The sequence below is a fragment of the Salvelinus sp. IW2-2015 genome, unplaced genomic scaffold, assembly GCF_002910315.2.
Source record: "Salvelinus sp. IW2-2015 unplaced genomic scaffold, ASM291031v2 Un_scaffold358, whole genome shotgun sequence".
Taxonomy (NCBI): domain Eukaryota; kingdom Metazoa; phylum Chordata; class Actinopteri; order Salmoniformes; family Salmonidae; genus Salvelinus; species Salvelinus sp. IW2-2015.
Genome location: NW_019942548.1, coordinates 402,084 through 421,542, shown reverse-complemented (window position 1 = coordinate 421,542; position 19,459 = coordinate 402,084). Strand labels below are relative to the sequence as shown.

General features: G+C 43.3%; 2 protein-coding genes across 5 annotated transcripts in view; both read left to right on the top strand.

The window, feature by feature from the left end:
- Positions 1–5,986: 5,986 nt before the first annotated feature.
- Positions 5,987–19,459, top strand: part of LOC112068301 (ena/VASP-like protein) — a 57,856-nt gene continuing 44,383 nt past the window's right edge. Inside the window, exons 1-3 of one of the 4 annotated variants that reach the window (XM_024135405.2) lie at positions 5,987–6,160; positions 6,512–6,689; positions 14,411–14,468. In XM_024135405.2, the coding sequence (XP_023991173.1) occupies positions 6,026–6,160; positions 6,512–6,689; positions 14,411–14,468 (371 nt within the window). In that variant the 5' untranslated portion in view covers positions 5,987–6,025. Of the gene's footprint in view, positions 6,161–6,511; positions 6,690–7,952; positions 8,391–14,410; positions 14,469–19,459 lie in introns of those variants that run through there. The other 3 variants (XM_024135402.2, XM_024135403.2, XM_024135404.2) reach the window with 3 other exon arrangements.
- On the top strand, positions 17,895–19,452 carry LOC139023907 (general transcription factor II-I repeat domain-containing protein 2-like). The gene has a single exon (XM_070438096.1). The coding sequence runs from the start codon at positions 18,086–18,088 to the stop codon at positions 19,040–19,042; it is 957 nt and encodes a 318-aa protein (XP_070294197.1). The 5' UTR covers positions 17,895–18,085; the 3' UTR covers positions 19,043–19,452.

Sequence of the window (19,459 nt, the reverse complement as noted above, 5' to 3'; positions counted from 1 at the left end):
GAGAAATTAACAGGCACTGCATCGATTATATGCAACGCAGGACACGCTAGATAAACTAGTAATATCATCAACCATGTGTAGTTAACTAGTGATTATGTTAAGATTGATTGTTTTTTATAAGATAAGTTTAATGCTAGCTAGCAACTTACAACTTACAGCTTCTTGCTGCCCTCGCGTAACAGGTAGTCAGCCTGCCATGCAGGCTCCTCGTGGAGTGCAATGTAAGGCAGGTGGTTAGAGTGTTGGACTAGTAACCGGAAGGTTGCAAAAACGAATCCCCGAGCTGACAAGGTAAAAAGTCGTTCTGCCCCTGAACAAGGCAGTTAACCCACCGTTCCTAGGCCGTCATTGAAAATAAGAATGTGTTCTTAACTGACTTGCCTAGTTAAATAAAGGTGTAAAAAATAAACACAGATTTCCGATTGTTATGAAAACTTGAAATCGGCCCTAATTAATCGGCCATTCCGATTAATCAGTCAACCTCTAATTTTGACTTTTATTCATGACTTGGACATGAAAAGTGCTTATCCTTTTTTAAAAGGTGTAGTCTTGAGTATAAGGCAGACCGACAGGGTTTAAGCCCATAGTGACTGACAAGGAGAGCCACAGTCGCCACTTACGTCCTCACTTAACTTCTACATTAATGTGGATGCAACCATGATATTTCTGCATCTGTAACTTTCTCACTCATCATTATTCACGATTCATTCAGGATTATCCGTAATCATGGTAGCATCCACATTAATGAAGAAGTGTTTAGAAACATATTCTATTTTTATTTACAAGCTCTTTACAAGCTCTGACGAAGGCCGTGGGGCCGATACGTAAGCTTATTAAATATCGGTGATACTATCAAGAGCAGTGTGCGGTTTCCTTTTTCCTTCATTTTTATTTACAATAAAAGTGACTCCAAAATGACACAATACATTATTTTTTATTCATTTCTATTGGGCACAAAATAATCTGAAACACAACCAAAACAAACAGCAAATGCATCCAACACACAAGCTTGATGTAGTTGGTGTGTGCTATGAATGTGGGACCAAATACTTAACTTTTTACTACTTTAATACACAAGTGAATTTGTCCCAATACTTTTGGTCCCCTAGAATGGGAGAACTATGTACAAAAAGTGCTGTAATTTCTAAACGGTTCACCCGATATGGAAGAAACTACCCTCCGCTGACAGTCTGCACCTTAACCTCATAGCCATTGTATCATTTCAAATCCAAAGTGCTGGAGTACAGAGACAAAACAAACCAAAAATGTGTCACTGTCTCCAATACTTTGAGCTCGTTGTATACTGTTTATGATTTGGAGGTGCAGTGCAGTATGCGACCTACGAGAACCGGTCATGGATCAGGAAGCTGTTGGTGTTTGTATACACAGCCACTACCACCAAGTGCTAATATTAGCATTCTCTAACCACAAACCAGTCAGTGTAGAGTAAAGGATGTTATCAGGAAGCAAGGTAAGACCCAAGTGCAGATGTTGTGAACTAACAATGTTTATTGTAACCGGTGCAGGCAAACGACAGGTCAAGGCAGGCAGGGGTCGATAATCCAGAGTAGGAGCAAAGGTACAGGACGGCAGGCAAGCTCAGGGACAGGCAGAGTGGTCGGGCGGGTGGGTACAGGGTCAGGACAGGCAAGGGTCAAAAACCAAGAGGACGAGAAAAAGCGAGGCTGGCGAAAGACAGGAGCTGACAGGAACAAGCACTGGTAAGCTTGGCAAACAAGACGAACTAGCACAGACAGACAGAAAACACAGGTATAAATACCCAGAGGATAAGTGGGGAAGATGGGCGACACCTGGAGGGGGTGGAAAGGAGCACAAGGACAGGTGAAACAGATCAGTGCGTGACACATGTGGTTGTTGTACAGCAAGTATCCTCATTAAGAGTGGTCATAACCCAAAATTATATTCACAGCTGTGTATTCATAGCTGTAATGTGGTTACAAAAGCACTATCTTCTGTAGGGGTGTAAGTCTGTGGTAGAAGACAGGAATCTGAATTGAGAGTGACTAGCCTACATAAAATAAATAAAGAAAAAATACGAAAAACGTAACATTTGCACCCCCATTTTTTTTATTTTTAAATGCAATAAAATAACAATAACGAGGCTATACAAGGAGTACTGGTACCGATTTAATGTGCTGGGGTTACGAGGTAGTTGAGGTGATTGAGGTAATATCTACATGTAGGTAGGGGTAAAAGTCACTAAGCAATCAGGATAGATAATAAACAGAGTAGCAACAGCGTGTGTGTGTGTATGTGTGTGTGTGGGGTCAATATGTGTGTGTGTATGTATGTGTGTGAGTGTGTGTTGGAGTGTCAATGTAGCAGTAGTGTGTGTGCGCATAGAGTCAGTGCAACAAAAAAAGTCTGGGTAGGTATTTGATTACCTGTTCAGCAGTCTTATGGCTTGTGGGTCGAAGCTGTTCAGGAGCCTTTTGGTCCCAGACTTGGACGCTCCGGTACAGCTTGTCGTGCGGTAGCAGAGAGAACAGTCTATGACTTGGGTGGCTGGAGTCTGACAATTGTTGGGGCCTTCCTCTGACACCGCCTGGTAAGAGGTCCTGGATGGCAGGGAGCTCGGCCCCAGTGACATTCGAGGAGCCTACAGTCGTTAAGCTTTAAGTTGCATCACATGCGATGATTGAGCAATGTCAGTCAGACAAATTGACGGCGCTATGCTTTATTTCTGACTTAGCCTGGTAGGGTACTGAAACCAATGCTTCACAGAGAAGGCATATAAACCCTCGACCCCAAATGACTCCAGAAATAGGGCTTGTTTTTGTAAGGGGATCTGTCAGACACTAAAGAACTGAGTATCTCCTCAGGGACATGGGTGGTCTCTGTACTGTGTAGAAGCGCCTGTTATGTGGTTAGATTGAGCCCAACTCAATTTAGAACCAGATAGACCATAAAGATATATTCTAAGTCCCAGTAATGTCTTTGAAAGCTTTGAGTAAGGAAATCCATCATGTGTAGACTCGGGATATCCTCCATTGCTAAGTCCTACTTGACTGAGGAAGATGACTGGTGAACTATGCCCACAGTTGAGTCTAAAACATGTTGGGGTCTACCTGTGGTTGCCAGGATACCAGAGAGGCATAAGCTTGTTTTCTATAAGGTTTTGCTTATTTTGGATTTATTTGAATGGCTTTTATTGATCCCATATTGATTGAGTTATTGAATCAATTGAGCCCAAGACTTCCCTATTTTGAATGTGGTAAATGAAGATGCTCTCAAACCTTCTCCTCCATGTATTGCTGTTAGCCTTTAGTTATTAGCTGTTAGTTATTTAGTTATTAGCTTTTGCTGAGATATTATTTCACCTACTGTGTCAAACTAAACCTCACTCAAAACCTAAAATGAAGCACGGCACTGTTGTCTGCTGCTCTAACTGGCTGAGATGTCACATAAAGGGTAAACCAAACTTGCTATATCCGATTGCATGTTCAATGTCTCCTCAAGGACGTAATTACTGTGCAATGATTGGATTTTTAGATTATCTGTAATTGATTGATTACCACGCTGCGCTTCAATTTAATTTGAAAAGCACTGGCAAGGATAGTGATGGTGACTGGTTGTGTGATGACTGTCTGATGGTTGTGTTATGGTTGATACTGAAGAGTAGTGAGGATGTGTTAGTAATCAAGGAGGGACAGCTGTCAGTCCCTGTCCTGCGGCATTCTTTCAGAGCCTGAACATCTAATATTGTTGTAGTGTATTGCGCTGGCCTGATTACACATCTGCCATAGTTGCTGGAACGGACAGTGTGAAAACAAACTATCTGAGCTGTTCGGGTCGGGGTGGCACAATAGTGTGAAAACGGTAGTAGATGTTGGTACGAGAGGTTCTGAATCCTGCACTCATACTGCCTCACCCATTCGCTGTGCTGAGACATGGCTGAAGTGTCAGTCTCCATGTTCTTCACCTCCTAGGGAGGAAGGAGATCACAGAGGAAGGCCACATGCCGGCATTTGAACACTAGTGATGTCCTAGGGGCCTTAGAGTCAGATGACCCATTGTCTGTCTCTGTGGTGGAATCTTGATTTAGCTGCGATATTTTAAATACTTTATTTTGGATATCGAAAAGGCTTTCTATGTTGAGGCACCCACTTTGCAAAATATTTCCTTTAAGAATTGGTGTCTTGAAATGACAGCTGTGAATGCAGTGCTAATTTGCCAGTCTGTACAATAAAGACTAAGAATGTTGGGTCGCCTGAAGTAACTGAGTAAGATAATTATTTAAAGCAGTTAGCTCAAATAGCAGAGCTTCGCTGTCCCTTTGGTATTCAAGGTGAACATTTTAAAACTTTTTGTCACTTCACAGTCCCCTGAGGGCATAAGCCAATCTCACCTTTTAGAGCTCTATGTGTGAAACATCAATACCCTGTCATGCTGTCAGGAATATCACACCATATTGTTATTCACACTCTTAAATCAGAGTTTTCCTGATCAGGGTTTCAAGATCAGCAACACACACCCTTCCGCCCACGTCTCCAAACATTCTGGCATATCCCAACTAGCACATGTTCCGAGAACCATTACATTTTAGTCATTTAGCAGACACTCTTATCCAGAGCGACTTACAGTAGTGAGTGCATACTTTTTCCTGTTGGTCCCCCGTGGGAATCGAACCCACAACCCTGGCACTGCAAGCATTTCTTAGAGCTTGGTGAGAGCATGGTTGTCCTATGGTTATTTTGAATACAACCTTCCCACAACTTTCTGGGATAGCTGCTTGGCTTTGGAACATCCTCAGCGTATTTGAGAAGCTTTTAATCCTGGTATTTCATTACAGAACGTGTCAGAGCAGTTCAAATATGGTTACATTTCATTTCAATTTTGGAAATGTTCTAGGAACATTTTCTAACTGGTTTGACATTGGGAATGTTCTCAAATAGTCCAGAGAACGTGAAGAAAAACTTCTCCTGTGGGAAAGCAAAACGTTTCCTCGTGGTTCTACTGAAAGTTCTTAAATTGTTTTGAGAACGATAAGAAAACTTTCCATACGCCTCCCGAGTGGTGCAGCAGTCTAAGGCACTGCATCGGAGTGCTTGAGGCATCACTACAGACACGGGTTCGATTCCAGGCTGTGTCACAACCGGCTGTGACTTAAGTCCCATAGGGGGGCGCACATTGGCCCAGCGTCGTCCGGGTTAGGGGAGGGTTTGGCCCGGGGGGGCTTTACTTGGCTCATCGTGCTCTAGCGACTACTTATGGCGAGCTGGGTGCCTGCAGACTGACTTGTCGTCATCAGTGGAACAGTGTTTCCTCCGACACATTGGTGCAGCTGGCTTCCAGGTTAAGCGGGCAGGCGTTAAGAAGCGCGGTTAGACGGGTCATGTTTCGGAGGACGCACGATTCGACCTTCGCCTCTCCTGAGGTGGTTGGGGGGGTTACAGCGATGAGACAAGATTGTAATTGGATATCACGAAATTGGGGCGAAAAAAGGGGTTTAAACAACAAAGAAACATATACATTCCGTTCTCAGCATTCGGTTCTCGCCAATTAAACTGAACAGCTTTGTATGCGTATAAAACATGGCATGGTAGTTCCATCCTGGTGGCCCAGTGGACTAATTCCATAGACAGAGAACATAAGATAATAGGTTTGATTCTCACTGATGCCGTGTCACAATAAAAAGAAACGTGTTTGCATGATTAATGGCTAAGGAAAGGAATTTGCATGTGTTCTATCTGTGCTTGTAGTTCAAAAACGTGAACCCAAAATAAGCTAGCAGTGTTATTAAAAGTATTATTGAAACATTCAGTGAAAGATTTAAGGAAGTTATACAAAAACCTCCAAATAACCCATCATTTCTGTTCCCATAGTGTTAATAAAACCTCCCAGGGAAACTTTCAAGGAACCAGAGTAAAACGTTCTCAGAACGAAATTGAGGATTTTTTTTTTTTTTTTTTACATTAACCCTATGTCTTTGTTGTTGACCTCTAACCCTTGTGTCTTCCTCCCCCACAGTGAACAGAGTATCTGCCAAGCCCGCGCYTCGGTCATGGTGTACGATGACGCCAGTAAGAAGTGGGTGCCAATCAAGCCGGGACAGCAGGGCTTCAGCCGCATCAACATCTACCACAACACGGCCAACAACACCTTCCGCGTGGTCGGGGTCAAACTACAGGACCAGCAGGTACACACACACACACACACATTTCTATGGTGAATTTGTCTGTTCTAGTCATTTCTATGGACCTACATATGTGACGTAGATATGGGGGAAGACATGTCACACTGCAAGCCTATTCATCTTCATCACACACACTGGCTTAAGGATAATAATAGAGATAGAGTCCATCTCTTATGCAATCTCTTTCAAATTCAGCACTGTGATAAAAATAAAAAAGCAAACAATGTTTTTTAAATGTACCAGTAATCTCTATGGCACTATTGATGGGATTCAATCTTGTACACTGATCTAAGCTGACAATAGTATTTGACAAGTAATGAATGAATGATGAGTACTTGGCTGTCTCTCTCTCAGGTAGTGATCAACTACTCCATAGTAAAGGGGCTGAAGTATAATCAGGCCACACCCACCTTCCACCAGTGGCGTGATGCCAGGCAGGTGTACGGTCTCAACTTCGCCAGCAAGGAGGAGGCCACCACCTTCTCCACCGCCATGATGTTTGCCCTCAATATGCTCAGCTCGCAAGACGGAGGTGGGACCCTTTCCAGTGTGGCAGTAACCTGCATGTCAGTCTGTTTATGTCACAGTCAAAGGGTTTAGCCGTAGCTGAAACTGATGAATGTTAATTGTCAGTTGTACTCAACACAAAATGCAAATCTTTTTATCCAGTCATTTGTGGCCAGTTTAACTCCACTATCATCCCAGGATTGTTGGATCAACAAAATATTTTGTTGAACATGTTTAGGTTGTTGTAAGATATAATATATGTTAAATGACCAGGTATAAGATATCTTATAGATATAATCTATTTTCAGAAAGGATTTCAACCTTTTCAGTTTACACTTGGTTCAGCCAATGACATTAGGGCTGTAGGTGCTAGTCAGTCTGGTTGCTGGATTGATCTCAACTGAGTTATTTTTTCTTTCTAGGCAAGTCTTTCTAGGCAAGTAATTTAAGAACAAATGTTTATTTACAATGACGGCCTAGGAACAGTGGGTTAACTGCCTTGTTCAGGGGCAGAACAACATATTTTTACCTTGGCAGCTCGAGGATTTGATCTAGCAACCTTTTGGTTACTGGCCCAACACTCTAACCATGAGGCTACCTGCCGCCGTTCTACCTCCCTCTGCTGGATATCAAGCTCTAAGGTGAAAACAGAGCCATAACTAGTATATCTCTATGGCTCAGGGTGAAATCTTTCAGCAGTGTGTGGGAAATTGGTAATACAAAACAAACCATAGAACCCTGCTAGACTATAAACTCAGTGACCTATGTCGTGTTCAGTAGGGCACATTGTAGCAAAACGTTTAAAAATGTTATGCAACGGAAAATTATTTAAAAGGCCTTATTGGACAAGTTCAAATAGTACATCCCCATTTCACTTAGTTTCAAAATGTTTTTCCCTACTGAACACAACCCAGGCTAGGGCCCAGGCTGCCAAACTTAGATATGTTCAGTAGCCTGGTCATTGGTCATTTAAGCATAAAGTATGAGGGCCGATTGCAGACAGTTGTGACAATAATACATGCCTAATGCAACACTATCCAAACTAACCATTACAACTATGAACACTATCACGCCAGGAAAGACACTTGCACACATCAATGTAAAGACCTGTAGTTAGAGGAGATCCTGTCTAGTTTATGACAACAGAAATGTAGTGAGGTCTTTATATGAAGCCTGCCTGACTCTACCCATACTTAACAAATAGCACATGTGCCTCTCCTGTTACAGGCTGCTACTTATATGCTGTTGGGAGGGGAAGTCCGGTGACGGCTCCATTCCGTCCCCTAGCCTTCCTATTGGTGCACAGCCTGGCTAAAATACCCATGGAGCCAAACTGTCTTAGACCGCCAAATCTCACATGGCACTCTCCTTTTTTGGGGGAACCTTTGAGGTGACCGGAGTGGGCCACGTTGGAGGTGAGCTGAGCTATGGGGCTCCTCAAGCAAACCCAAGGTGCTTCTTCGGTCCAGGGAACGCAGTCGCAGGCATTCTCCTGCTTTATACATGCTACTGGGGTCCCATGTTGGATCACCCGACTCGTGGCTAATGCTATTCGAGTAGTCTGGCCARCTGCCTGACTAGAAGCCATAGTTAGTACGTATACTGCATACAGTAATAGCTTGCTAAAGACATTGTAAGAACAGCAGAGAGGGTTTCACGATTATTCTTACTCCAGAGATGTCACCAGCCACTATCAGAAGGTGCACTTCTGCGAAGATCACCCTCAGTAAGTAGAGTAGGTGATAGAGGGAGGGGTGGAATCAGGGTGATCTATTGCATGATGGTGCTGCTGGCAATGTGAGGCTGATGGAATTGGCAACATCTCTCTGGGTGGCATTGTAGGGCTAAAATAGGGAGGTGATGTTCTGGAAATCACTATGCAGATGTAGATGTGTTGTATCTACTATGTCATCTACTATGTAGATGTGTTGTATAGCGTTCATAATAACCCTTGATTGTGTTAATGGTTGGCTATTGTGTACTAATCTAAAAGCATTTCATTGTGCAGTCGCTAGGCTGTGAGGCTGCAGTTGCCAAGTGATATTGACTAGAGTGGTCCACATTGTTGTATTTGTAATATCAGGCAACTCTTTACCAGCCTAATACCAACGTATCTTATGTTTAGTTACTTTGTTGTGTCTGGATCTGAAAGTAAGTGGCTAATAGTGATGTACCGATATTACATTTTTGTCCGATACCCAATATTTTCCTTGCCAAAACACCCGATACCGATAACCGATATTTAAAATGTTAGGGGCCTTAAGCATTCTAGTACAGTTAAATAGTTAACACACACACGGACGCAGCGGTCTAAGGCAGTGCATGAGGCGTCACCACAGTCCCTGGTTTGAATCCAGGCTGTATCACATCCGGCCGGGATTGGGAGTACCCATAGGGCAGCGCACAATTGGCCCAGCGTTGTCCGGGTTTGGCCGCCATTGTAAATAAATAAGAATTTGTTCTTAACTGACTTGCATAGTTAAATAAAGGTTACACACACACACAGACCAAAAAGTTATTTTGTTGGCATTTACGTATGTCCCCATTACCACTAAAACATAATCAAAACCTATTTCTTTCACTTACTTGCTGTGCTGTTTCGTTGTTTATTTGTTCTGTTGTTTTATTCTCAACCAGGATGTCACGTTCCTGACCTGTTTTCTGTTTATTTTGTATGTGTTAGTCGGTCAGGGCATGAGTTTGGGTGGGCAGTCTATGTTATGTGTTTCTATGTTGGTTAATGGGTGACCTGATATGGTTCTCAATTAGAGGCAGGTGGTTTACGTTTCCTCTGATTGAGAGCCATATTAAGGTAGGTGGTTTCACATTGTTTGTTGTGGGTGGTTGTCTCCTGTGTCTGTGTCTATGTTGCGCCACACGGGACTGTTTCGGTTTGTTTGTCCGTTCGTTCGTTTTGTGTAGTCATTTTTCCTGTTCCTGCGTTCTTCGTTACATGTAAGTTCTTACGTTCAGGTCTGTCTACATCGTTTTGTTATTTTGTTTAGTATCAAGTATAGTTCGTTTTTTGTCTTGTTTAAATAAATATAATGTCATTTTTTCTTCGGATGAAGAGGAGGAGGAAAATCGTTACACAGGATTTTTATGGAACGCCGTTTGGGTCTTTGCGTGTCAATAAAGATATGTCAAATAACACTATTTGACGTGTCAAGTAAGCTTGTTGACCAATCAGGACCTGACTATGACTACACGTCACATAATTGAACGCGTTCATACATTTTTTTACTTAGTTATTACATGATAACTCTGAGGAGGACGTTGGGAAAAAATATATTTTGTATTGAGTAGACTGATACCCCATTTCATTGATCCCCACTCCTTAGGTAAAGCTGTACAGTGCAATATGAATGTCAATACACCCAATAGGCTGACTGGGGACGGGATTTCACACATTCACAGTCCCGTGATAAGAGCTACAATGCTAATATTTGCGGAAGCTCTTCACAGTTGTGTTCTGTGTGTGTCACCAAGTAGACTGATACCCCATTTCATTGCTTCACATTCCAATCTTGTTTAACATTATTTAGTCTAAATATGGCATGATTCCACCAATTGTAACCTTCTGCATCACTTTCAAATAGGTACTTTTATTTTGAAGGCAAACCGCAAATTCCACTATTGTGCCCAATCCTTATTGTGGCTAGCTTCACAACACAACCCGGTCTGGTCGAGCGCACTAGCCAGATGAAGCTAGCTGGCTGCTTATAATGATCGCTTTGGGCAACAGGGTTAAGTAGCTGGCTAACTATTTATTTTCATGAACTGAAGTTCAATTTCATTAGGCAAACAACAAGTGGCTACCTAGCTAATACTTACTCACAAGAATTCCTAAATCATTGCTAAGAATAATGAAATTGACTGCAGTTTCTACTGGTCATTGTTTTCAGGCTGGTTGTATTGGTGCTAGCTAGGTACCAAGCTAAAGCTAGCTAGCTACCCCAGAAGTTGCAGTCAAACAAATAATGCTTTATTACCATTGCGGTATTGTAAACACATCGTTCGTGACCGGTGTTTGCTTGTTTGCAGATCTTTTTGTATAGCTTTTACAGTGCTACTGATAGTAGTGGTGGTGCTTGGCTTGCATGTGCAAATTCAGAACACACAACATTCTATAATAGAACTGTTATTTGATATGTCAAATTAAAAACTTATTTAACGCGTCAAATAGTGGTATTTGACGTGTATCTTTTTTGACAGGCAAAGACCCAAATGCTGTTCCATAGTATGCCGTGAAGCTAATAGCAGTGACGCTATTACTGTGTAACTCCGGTAGGGCAACGTATGAAAAATAGCGCACTTGGTAGTGTGTACCGGTGCTCGACCAGTGGCGAAAACCAACATCCCCCACGACAGAGAACGGTTGATTGGCAAGGGCAGTGAATTACATAATCTTGGCGTAAATGGATTTTGCCTTTGAGTTGTCTCGCTGAAATTTTCTTACTCTTTCAAATGACTGCTCGATTTGTTGAATGCTCAATCCATACAGCAGACATTGTGGACTAGGTTAGGAATGCTGTGTTGCACGTGTAGCGCAACATTTTATGTTATATAGGTATGCACGGCGGCTTTGACATTGGTTTTGCACATCGGCGTTAAACTAGACATCGGGCCGATACCGATGTTTGCATTTTTAGCTAATATCGGCCGATTCCGATATGTTCACCGATTAATGGTGCATCCCTAGTAGCTACAAAAGTATGTCTACCAAAAGATAGCATCAAATAGCATATTAGCTTTGCAATGGTTTCCTTTGATCGCAAATAGTATACAGTATATAGTTCAAATTCTTGGTTTCATGTATTCCAAACAAAACCGTGAAAAGATCAGGTTGGAGTAACTGGCTCATAGACACCATCATAGATTACTGCCCTCAATGGCGATTATGATGAGTATTTTGGCTGTTTTATGACATAAGCTCTAGCTGGATATGTGCTAACATTAGGTGCAAAGCGTTACAGATAATTATCAGCTGCTAACAAGGGGAGTTCAGAGTAGTGTCAAGAAGAATGTAAACAAGACATCCCAAGACATCACCTATCAGAGAGCTGCAGGCTGAGAGAACAAAGAAGAGCAGCGCACACACAGACAGGGACACACACAACTAAACTCCTCATGGGCAGTGTAGTGATGAAACGATGTAGAGTAGGGCATGATTTATATTTATGCGCTATTTTCTGAAAAAAGGTGGCAGAAGTGTGAAGCCTATGATTGGCTCTGTTTGATGATGATAGAATATTAAAATATTTCCCCTTCATGAGACTGTGGGAGATGAAACATGAAAGACTGTTTGGGATTGGGAATTAATCTGGTTTTAGAAAGCGTTACAGTACCTTATTAAAAAACAGCCATCAGCATAAATGAAGCCAACATCCTCGCCTTAGTTGCTCATTAAGAATTAGATTAATCTATTATAAAGCCAACTGGAATAAATCAGTAATGTCAAGCGAATTCTGAAAACAAACCAAGATTCCAAACCTACAGATGGTTGGATATGGTAAGGACTCGTCTCTGTTTCTGAGGTTGAAAATAATTATTTTTTGTTGAAAATAAGTATTTTCAACATCTTGTGCTCACTGGGTAAGCAGTATCCATATAAAGATGTTCCATGTGTCCCTCATGCCGAACACACCCAGCGGAAATGACACCCAAGGGCGCTCAGGTGTTGCAAAGGGGCGTCTAGGGTTTATTGTTCGGCATTCCTGATATGAAATACGTGGTCTCCCGGATAGCCCTTGTTAATTGCTCGGTCTCAGAATAGGGTCTCATCCTCAGTTGGGGCAGTAGGTTATGACTCAGTAACCACTTAGTTCACACTATGCAGTAACCCAGTCAGTATACACTACCACAGTAACGTCAAGGCACGTTATAACGACGTCAAGCAAAGACGGCCTATTTTGGTTATCTGGTCACTAAAAAGATGTCTAAAAATGTCTAGTATACATCACCATGATGTCATAATGACAGTTTTGTCCGCTGGGTTTTTTTGTTTTGCACTGGGCCATTGTCCATCTATGTCCGTCATTGTTGATCCTGGTGTTGAATATTTTTCGACAAAGACTGGTGAAGTTAGACGTTTTTCCAATCGAAATTAAGAATATTACATTCAATCCAATACAATCATGTTTGCCCTTGAATCTGGTTCAGGATTGGCGATTTAAGGAAGGTTGGGATTCATGCATTTGTTGTGTTGAATACAGAATGCAGTGTAGAAATTGTACCCAGATGTGTATAGGAAGGAGGGGAGGGGAGGGGAGGGGAGGGCAGGGCAGGTCAGGTCAGGTCTATTCTGGTCCACTGTGCTGCTGGCCCTGTTTAGTTGAGGTTTCCTGTGGAAATGCCTGTGATTTACATCAATCATGCTATGGGGAAAAACACAGTCTGTCTTATCAGGGCAGAGGAATAGCACCTCGTGTGGTGTGTTTCACAACTGACTATTCCTACCTGCATAGCCTGGTCCCAGATCTGCTTGTACTGGATAGCCAACTCCTATGGTCATTGTCATGCCAATGACCACATAGGAGTTGACAAGACAGCACAAACAAATCTCGGACCAGGTTACGCTGCATCCACCCCACTCCAGACATGAACTCCTTGTACTTATTAAGACTGTCTCAGAAAGTCTCAGTATCATCTTTAGGACAACTATTTATGCCTGGGCAGGTTTCCAAACCAGGCATATGTTTGTAAAATAATTCCTAATGTCAAAATAAGCTGACAGACAACAATAAACCACTTCCAACGTAAACAAGCAAGACATACTAATAATGTCTAGTGCTAATGTCTTGAACGCCATGGTAATGCTAATATCCTAATGTCAACAACCAAGACATGCCATGGCTAATCCTATGTCTTTCTCAGGAGAATTTAGAGGAGAGGAGTGCGTGAGGATACACAGTAGCAGCAAGAGGGAGGACGGGGGAGGGACACACTTCCCTTGTGAGATGACACATGCCATTTGACCCAGCATGCAATTTATGGAATTAACTGGCTGTCTGTCAAAGCCCTGTCTGCATTTGAGGCGGTTATTTTGGCTGTTAGGTCGTATTGTCATATTTTTTTTTAAATTCAACTAGAAAAGGCAGATCCATGAGCAATAGTGTGGTTGTCACGACTTCTTGTTAAACTAAATTGACACATCTCACCATATCAGCACCTCTATACTGTACAAATACAGTATAGTATGTGCTCAGTGTTGTAAAAAGACAGACCCACAGGCAAAATAGACACTGCTGCCGGAGTCTATTTGATACACACAGTCTACACACATTTAGTTGTATATCGTTGTATTTTAAATGTGTGTGATTGTTCTTGTCTATCAGTGTCTTGTTACTTGTCGTGTTTTATGTTTTCGTGTGGACCCCAGGAAGAATAGCTGCAGCTTCGGCAAAAGCTAATGGGGATCTGAATAAACCGATAAAGCACTGTTTAATAGGTAACAGCATATACAGTACTTGGGTAGTGTGGTGAGGGGTGCATAAAACATAACATTTGTTGTGACTATCGCTTGAGGCGAACCAGACCCTTACATCATTATGTATCTGTTGGTTATTGTTATACTGTATGTAACCTACATTCAATATGCTAAATATATATCTCTATTACTGCAGGGGAGGGTGTGGCATGTGACGAAACTATTCACAAACACCAACGATACACAAGAATATATGTCCTTTCATACAGGTTGTCTTTTTCTAAAAGCTGAAAATCTGTTTCTGTTCCTCACCTCAGGCCCTGCTGTCCAACGTAAAAATGGGCCCTCCTCAGAAGACCCCGATGCACACAGGAGGTAAGACCCCTCTGACCTTCATAAAAACACCAAATAGTGATGACAAATAAAGTGTGGTGCACAATAGAACTCACAAAACAAAGACATTGATAAAGAAACTGGTTTGAAAACTTGCTTGTATCCATCACTGAAAGTGTTCTTCATTTAATTTGTCTGAAGGTAGTTTGTTTAAAGGTGCCAAACACATCAGGCCTACCACATGTCCAGTGGCTCGTGTTGTGTTCTTAGTCCACTCTAGTAGTGGGAAGAGGTGCTAAATTCACATTCGGGTTGAATATTTTCCCTGTATTTGACAAATGTTCCATCCCGAGAATAAATCATTTTTCTSCCGTGTAACCCAGATTTGAGCTTTGATCTGCATGAAAATTCAAACCTGATGCTACCTGAGCCTGATGAGCCATATATTAAATACATTTTATGAGCCCGACATTAACAACATTTAATGAGCCCAAGCCCAAATGATTGTGCCCCTATCCAATACATACACTATATAAACAAAGTATGTGGACACCACTTCAAATTAGTGGATTCAGCTATTTCAGCCACACCGTTGCTGACAGGTGTATAAAATCGAGCACACAGCCATGCAATCTCCATAGACAAACATTGGCAATAGAATGTCCTTACTGAAGAGCTGTGACTCAACTTGGAAGCTTCATGAAACGGGTTTCCATAGCTGAAAAGCCTAAGATCAATTATGCACAATTCCAATCGTCGGCTGGAGTGGTATAAAGCTCGCCACCACTGGACTCTGGAGGGATGAGTCACGCTTCACCATCTGGCAGTCCGACTGACGAATCATCTGAGTTTGGCGGTTGCCAGGAGAACGCTACCTGCTCGAATGCATAGTGCCAACTGTAAAGTTTGGTGGAGGAGGAATAATGGTCAGGGGCTGTTTTTCATGGTTTGGGCTAGGCCCCTTAGTTCCAGTGGCTGGAACTCTTAAAACTACAGCATACAATGACATACTAGACGATTCTGTGCTTAAAACTTTGTGGCAACAGTCTGGGGAAAAACCATACCGAAATGGTTTGTTGAGATCTGTGTGGAAAAACTTGACTGGCATGCAGGTAGCGTTCTCCTGGCATCCGCTAAACCCAGATTCGTCCATCGCACTGCCAGATGGTGAAGCGTGATTCATCACTCCAGTGAACACATTTCCACTGCTCCAATGGCGGTGAGCATTACACCACTCCAGCCGACGCTTGGCATTGCGCATGCTGATCTTAGTCCATGGAAAACAATTCCATGAAGCCCCCGACAAACAGTTATTGTACTGACGTTGCTTTCAGAGGCAGTTTGGAACTCGGTAGTGAGTGTTGCAACCGAGGACAGCCGAGGACGTGCTTCAGCACTCAGTGGTCCCGTTCTGTGAGCTTGTGTGGCATACCACTTCACGGCTTAGCCGTTGTTGATCCTAGGCGTTTCCACATCACAATAATAGCACAGATCGGGGTAGCTCTAGCAGGGAAGAATTTTGCTGAACTGACTTGTTGAAAAGGTGGCATCCTATGACGGTACCATGTTGAAAGTCACTGAGCTCTTCAATAAGGCCATTCTATTGTTTGTCTATGGAGATTGCATGGCTGTGTGCTCAATTTTATACACATGTCAGCAACGAGTGTGACTGAAATAGCCAAATCCAGTAATATAAAAGGGTTGTCCACGTACTTTTGTGTATATATAGTGTATCAATCTAGAACAGGATTATCTATTTTGGCCCCAAAAGTTATGGAACTCTGGTGATGGCCCTGCAGTACAGGCTGGCAGTGTGGTGCAAGGACAACAACCTCTCCCTCAATGTGAGCAAGACAAAGGAGCTGATCGTGGACTACAGGAAAAGGCGGGCCGAACAGGCCCCCATTAACATCGACGGGGCTGTAGTGGAGCAGGTCGAGAGTTTCAAGTTCCTTGGTGTCAACATCAACAATGAACTATCATGGGCCAAACACACCAAAACAGTCGTGAAGAGGGCACGACCAAACCTTTTCCCCCTCAGGATTAAAAATAAAAAAACACATCACGACAAGAGAGACACCACAACACTACAGAAAGAGAGACCTAAGACGACAACATAGCATGGCAGCAACACATGAAAACACAGCATGGTAGCAACCCAACATTACAACAACATGGTAGCAACACAACGTGACAGCAGCACAACATGGTTGCAGCACAAAACATGGTACAAACATTATTGGGCACAGACAACAGCACAAAGGGCAAGAAGGTAGAGACAACAATCACATGAAGCAGCCACAACTGTCAGTAAGACTGTCCATTATTGAGTCTTTGAATTAAGAGATGGAGATAAAACGTTCCAGTTTGAGAGTTTTTTGCAGCTCGTTCCAGTCGACAGCTGCAGCGAACTAAAAAGAGGAGCGACTGTAACGGCTTTCTTCCAAGGGTGAATGAGAGGACCAAAATGCAGCGCGGCTAGTGTTCAACATGTTTAATAACGAACAAGTGAACACTACAAACAACAAACAAAATAACAAACCGTGAAAACCGATACAGACCTATCTGGTGCAGAACACAAACACAGAGACAGGAAACAAACACCCACAAAATCCCAACACAAAACAAGCCTCCTATATATGATTCTCAATCAGGGACAACGATTACCATCTGCCTCTGATTGAGAACCATATTAGGCTGGACATAGAAACAGACAAACTAGACACACAACATAGAATACCCACCCAGCTCACGTCCTGACCAACTAAACACATACAAAACAACAGAAAACAGGTCAGGAACGTGACAGCGACCCTGCTTTGGGGATATTTAACAGAATGTGACTGGCAGAACGGGTGTTGTATGTGGAGGATGAGGGCTGCAGTAGGTATCTCAGATAGGGGGGAGTGAGGCCTAAGAAGGTTTTATAAATAAGCATCAACCAGTGGGGTCTTGTGACGGGTATACAGAGATTACCTATTTACAGAGGAGTATAGAGTGCAGTGATGTGTCCTATAAGGAGCATTGGTGGCAAATATTTTATTTTTCTCCCCAATTTCGTGGTATCCAGTTGGTTATTACAGTCTTCTCCCATCGCTGCAACTCCCGTACGGACTCGGGAGAGGCGAATGTCGAGAGCCGTGCGTCCCCCAAATCACAACCAAGCCGCACTGCCCGGTTAACCAATATGTCGGAGGAAACACTGTGCACCTGACGACAGGAGTCGCTAGTACACGATGGGACAAGAACATCCCTGCCAGCCAAACCTCTCCCCTAACCCGGACAATGCTGGGCCAATTGTGTGCCGCCCCATGAGTCTCCCGGTCGCGGCCAGCTGCGACAGAGCCTGGGCTCGAACCAGGATCTCTAATGGCACAGCTAGCACTGCGATGCAATGCCTTAGACCATGGGTGTCAAACTTGGCCCGTCAAACTTACCCCGCGGGCCAAATTTGGCCCGCGAGACAATACCAAATTACTACTAGAGCTGGCCCGCCGGTATTATACAGCGCATTCACCGCTAATACTACGAATCCCATAATGCTCTGCTGTTGTTTTCGCGCGCCAATCAGGACAGGACCCAGAAACGCCCTCTCCTCTGTGACAGTAGTCATAGCAACATAGACGCTACAACTGTCAGCGCGCTATCCCTTCCCAAAAATGGCGAAAAGAAAGGCAGAAAACAGGAGCTTTCTGGACAAGTGGGAGGCAGAATATCTGTTTACATATGTAAAAGACAAACCTGTTTGTCTTGTTTGTGGAGTCAACGTGGCTGTAAGTAAGGAGTACAACATTAGACGACACTATGAAACGAAACACCATGACAAATACAAGGACCTGGACATGACTCAAAGGAGCCAGAAAGTAGAGGAGATTAAAATAAGTTTGGTTTCACAACAGAATATGTTCAAAAAAGCCACATCACAAAGTGAGGCTGCTGTAAAGGCTAGTTATATAGTGGCAGCAGAGATCGCAAAATCAGCCCGGCCCTTTAATGAGGGAGAGTTCGTGAAAAAGTGCATGATGAAAGTTTGTGACCTCGTATGCCCAGAGAAAAAGCAAGCATTTTCAAACGTGAGCCTGAGCAGGAACACAGTAGCTGATCACACATGTGATCTTGCCACCAATCTGTATGACCAGCTGATGGAAAAGGGAAAAGATTTCGTTGCGTTCTCCCTCGCTGTTCTCCCTCGCTGCGACGCATCTGATACTGCTCAGCTGTCAGTCTTCATCCGTGGAGTGGACTCAAATCTGTGTGTTACGGAGGAGCTATTGGGATTCAAATCAATGCATGGCACAACCACAGGAAAGGAAATCTTTGAGGAGGTTTCCAAATGTGTAACTGAAATAAAGCTGCCGTGGGATAAACTCGTTGGATTAACGACAGATGGTGCGCCAGCGATGTGCGGTAAAAAGAGTGGACTGGTGGGCATGGTTCGGGAGAAGATGCGGGAAGAGAACTGTGCAGGTGAGCTAACTGTTTACCACTGCATCATACATCAGGAATCACTGTGTGCCAAAGCCCTAAAGATGGAACATGTTATGACCACAGTAACACAGGTAGTTAACTTTATAAGAGCCAAAGGTCTGAATCACCGCCAGTTGAAATTTTTCTAGAGGAGTGTGGTTCGGAATACGCAGACGTGCCGTATCACACAGAGGTGAGATGGCTAAGCAGAGGAAAAGTACTGAACAGATGTTTCGAGCTGCGTGAGGAAACATGTCAATTCCTGGAAACCAAAGGGAAGGATACAGCAGAGCTCCGGGAGCAAAAGTTTCTGTGTGAGCTGGCCTTTCTCTGTGACATCTCGAGCCATCTCGATGCGCTGAACCTGCAGCTTCAGGGGCGGGGGCGCATCATCACAGACATGTACGCTGCAGTGAGGGCCTTTAAAACTAAACTGTGCCTGTGGGAGAATCAGATGCTGCAAGGAAACCATTGCCATTTTCCCTGCTGCCAAACCATAAAAGCGCAGATCTCTACCGCCGTGTTCCCATGCGCACAGTTTGCTGAAAAACTCAGTGTTCTCGCCG

Excerpts from the sequence above, each read along its gene's own strand:
- LOC139023907 (XM_070438096.1), top strand. The coding sequence starts at position 18,086 with ATGGCGAAAAGAAAGGCAGAAAACAGGAGCTTTCTGGACAAGTGGGAG.